The 3,967-nt window shown below is 33.4% G+C and overlaps 1 protein-coding gene across 1 annotated transcript in view; it reads left to right on the forward strand.

The window, feature by feature from the left end:
• Positions 1–3,702, forward strand: part of LOC106880300 (ubiquitin-like modifier-activating enzyme ATG7) — a 27,028-nt gene extending 23,326 nt beyond the window's left edge. Inside the window, exons 18-20 of the mRNA XM_014930170.2 lie at positions 317–397; positions 1,695–1,814; positions 2,809–3,702. Of these exons, the coding sequence (XP_014785656.1) occupies positions 317–397; positions 1,695–1,814; positions 2,809–2,856 (249 nt within the window). The 3' untranslated portion in view covers positions 2,857–3,702. The remainder of the gene's footprint in view (positions 1–316; positions 398–1,694; positions 1,815–2,808) is intronic.
• Positions 3,703–3,967: the final 265 nt, after the last annotated feature.

Raw genomic sequence — 3,967 nt, forward strand, 5'->3', positions numbered from 1 at the left:
TATATATATATATATATATATATATATATATATATGTATATATATATGTATATATTCCTCTATTTTCATAATATCAAGCTCTTGTTCTTTTGTTGCCATTTTATTACTATTAATTAATGTGTGTGTATATATATATATATATATGTATGTATGTACGTATGTATGCACATTGCAACAGTCTATTTGAACACAGTCAATACATGTGAGCAAATCTCTCTCTCTCTCTTTTACACACACTCACATATACCCTCTTCACAATGTCCATATGTGATTGATTAATTATTAAAACTATCCATTTGGGTTGCTTGATTCACAGATTCGAGGGTTTCTCTCTCATTATCATATTGTACTCCCAGCTGCCAGGGCATTCAAAAGGTGTACAGCTTGCTCAGACACAGTAAGTTCTTTTCACCATTTTTCAATACTTCAATTATTTTGTTGTTTTGTAATTTTAAAATCCTACCAGCACTAACTATTATATTTTACTTTTCATTCCTGGAGTGAGGTTACGGGTGATTAGATACTGGTAATATACTGGTACTTGGTTCAATTCATGGTATCATTTCCCAATGTCTCATTCATCATCATTGTCGTTATTAACCCTTTAGTATTCAGATTTTTCTGTCAGATGTAAGACTTATCATTGCTGTCCTTATCATTATGAATATCATTGTCTTCGTTATCAACTTCATCATTGTTGTTGCCATCATCATCATTGTCATAATCAATCAACATCATCTTCATAATTATCAACATCATCTTTATCATTGTCCTCATCATCACTGTCATCATCATCCTCATCATCACTGTCATCATCATCATTGTTATATTTGTTGTCGCAAACGTCATTATCAACATTAGTTTGCTTTCACCTGACATTTGTAGATGTAAGCCACAGCTTAGAGGACATGATAAAGTCTGTGGTAATGACAATGGTACCATTTTTTATAACAATGTTGTTGTTGGTGGTGGTGGGTGGAAAGGTGATGAAAATGATTTCAGTTTTCTTTGGCTGTTGGACTGAACTATTTACCATGATACCAGGGAGTCTGGTTTCTTCTTTGCATTGCACTCCACATCTGTTTATCCCTTTTGATATCAACCCACCTGAGACTGCCCTGGTTCTATGATGCAAATTTCTTATTTTAAAGTTGTGTAAATCAAAACCTTCATTCAAAATATCATGTTAAATTATGTTCAAAACACCAGGTTAATAATGACAAAGTTGTTGTACTAAATTCTTTGTAACTTTCAAAATTATTTGAAACAAAGACAGCGTATTTCAGTTGAATTTTTACTCAGTCTTATCACATTATTTGTAATTGTCAAGATTAATTGTAGCAAAAGCAGTATATTTCAGAATTTTTACTAAATGTTACTGGGTTTTTTGAAATTTTTGAGATTAATTGAAACAAGTCCATGTATTTCAGTAGAACGTTTTACTAAATTTGCCTAAATTCTTTGTAATTGTCAAGATTAATTGAAATAAAGGCAGTATATTTCAGAATTTTGACTAAATGCTACTAGATTCTTTGTAATTTTCAAAATTAACTGAAACAGAGGCAGTATATTTTAGTAGAATTATGGTAACAAAAGAGTTAATGAATGAGGCATAAGAGCATCAAATGTTAAGAGAAATACTGTCCATATTATACACTCTCTCTTATTCTGTCTCTTTCTCATTCACTCATCAGGTGATCAAAAGTTACCAAAAAGATGGATTTGACTTTTTATTCATGGCCTTCAATATCCCTTCCTTCCTTGAGGATCTGACTGGACTGACTCAGATGCAAATGGAATCCATTGATGCTGATGTAAGTATATTCCTTATTTAAGCCTCATATTTCATCTGTTGAAATATAGATAATGTTTCCTTGAAATGATGAGCTTGTGAAGTGAACTTAACTGCACAGCCATGCTTTCACTCATTAATAGACAGACAGACAGATAAACAGACACACATGCACATTTTAGCAGGTAAAGACATGTTTAAGAAATTTATTTCACAACCACATGGTTTCAGGTTCAGTCTCACTGAGCGGCACCTTGGGCAAGTGTCTCCTATAGCCCTTGGCCAACCAGTGCCTTGGGATTCTGCTTATTCATCACACTTATAATAATAATAATAATAATAATAATAATAATTTCTACTATAGGCACAAGGCATGAAAATTGTGGGAGAGAGATAGTCGATTACATTGACCCCAATGTTTCACTGGTACTTAATTTATTGACCCCCGAAAGGACGAAAGGCAAAGTCAACCTCAATAATAATGATAATAATGATGATGATGGATTCTCCCATTGACTGAAGGGAAAGGTGTCTTTCCTCAATGCTTTCAGGCTTGTCTACTGTACAACCTCAATTACATCAACCCCAATATTCAACTGGTACTTATTTTATCAACCTCAAAAGAATGAAAGGCAAAGTTGACCGTAGTGGAATTTGAACACAGAACATAAAGACAGATGGAATACCACTAAGCATTTTGCCTGGCATGCTAACAATTCTACCAGATCACTACCTTTATATTAGTAGCAATAATAATCCTTTCTACAATAAGCACAAGGCCTAAAATTATGGAGGAGGGTTGACCAAATTGTGTCATTGGTACTTATTTCATTGACCTCGAAAGGATGAAAAGCAGTCAACCTTGGCAGAATTTGAACTCGGGACATAAAGCTGGAAGAAATGCTTCCAAACATTTTGTCTGGTGTGCTAACAATAATAGCAATAACAATACCGACAATCATGATAATTTTGAGTGTTGCATTTTTAAAACTAAAATTTATATCCCTTCTTTTCAGATCTTGTCACTGAGTGATGATGATGATGATACTGGTTCTTCTATGTAATGGTTCACCAAGGGATTTTCCCTGTCAGAAGAAAGTAAAATGCCATCTATGACAATTCTGTTTTGGCGATCAGAGAAGATGGCAGCCACAAAAAAAGAAAGGAAATTGTGTTTGTGTGTTTTGTGTGTGTGTGTGTGTGTGTGTGTGTGTGTGTGTATGCATGCATATAAAGAAAAAAAAAACAAATATCAACTTTGATCTCCTTTCAGATTCTTCTGTTTTCTTATATTCTTTTGTCCCCGATCCCCTGTTATCCAGTACATTATGTTAATATTTGACCAACTTCTCTCATGACTCTCTATTTTGCCATTTGATCAATTTCCCTATTTGTGGACCAATATAATACTTTCCACCCACTGCCATGGTCCCCCTTTTTTTTTTCTGATATTTAAAAAAATTTTCTTTTATAACCCCTGTATTTAATTTTTGGTTTGTCAGATAAATTTGTTCATTTTTTTCCCCAATTTGTCACTCTTTTGTCATATGCTTGAAAAGGGGTAAAAATTTCAAAAATGAAATAAAAATTTGTTTGAGGAAGAATAAAAAGTAAGTACTGTCTTGAGTCTTAAGACTCATAATACCAGTTACTCAGTTTCCTTGGTGTATAAATGGACCACGATTACAACTTTCCTCCTGTATGGGATGTCTGTCCATCATAGGGTTACTCATTTAGAAGTGAGTAGACTCTGAAGCTATGTGAAATGAAGTGTTTTGCTCAGAAACACAATGCACTGCTCAGTCCAGCTGTTGAAACTGTGATCTTGTGACCATGAGTGGTAACACATGAACACTACAATAAAAACTTTTCATGTTAATTCATATAACATTGGAAACAACTAAAATAAATGAAGAAAAAAAAAAAAAAGCAAATTTATCTGACAATCTAATATGTTGCATGATTTCTCACCCTACTTGTTTGTGTCTTATTTTCTACTCTTCCACCAACCATCATTGGTATGTTGTATTCATTTTCTACACCCCTATATTCTGTTATATTAATATCTACACCCCGGTATTCTGTTATGTTGTTAATTGCTCCTCTCTTGTGGTCTGTTATAATTTTTTTAAACACACCTTGAGGTTCAGTTTTATTACCTTCCTACATGCTGCA

Source organism: Octopus bimaculoides, chromosome 4, assembly GCF_001194135.2.
Source record: "Octopus bimaculoides isolate UCB-OBI-ISO-001 chromosome 4, ASM119413v2, whole genome shotgun sequence".
NCBI lineage: Eukaryota > Metazoa > Mollusca > Cephalopoda > Octopoda > Octopodidae > Octopus > Octopus bimaculoides.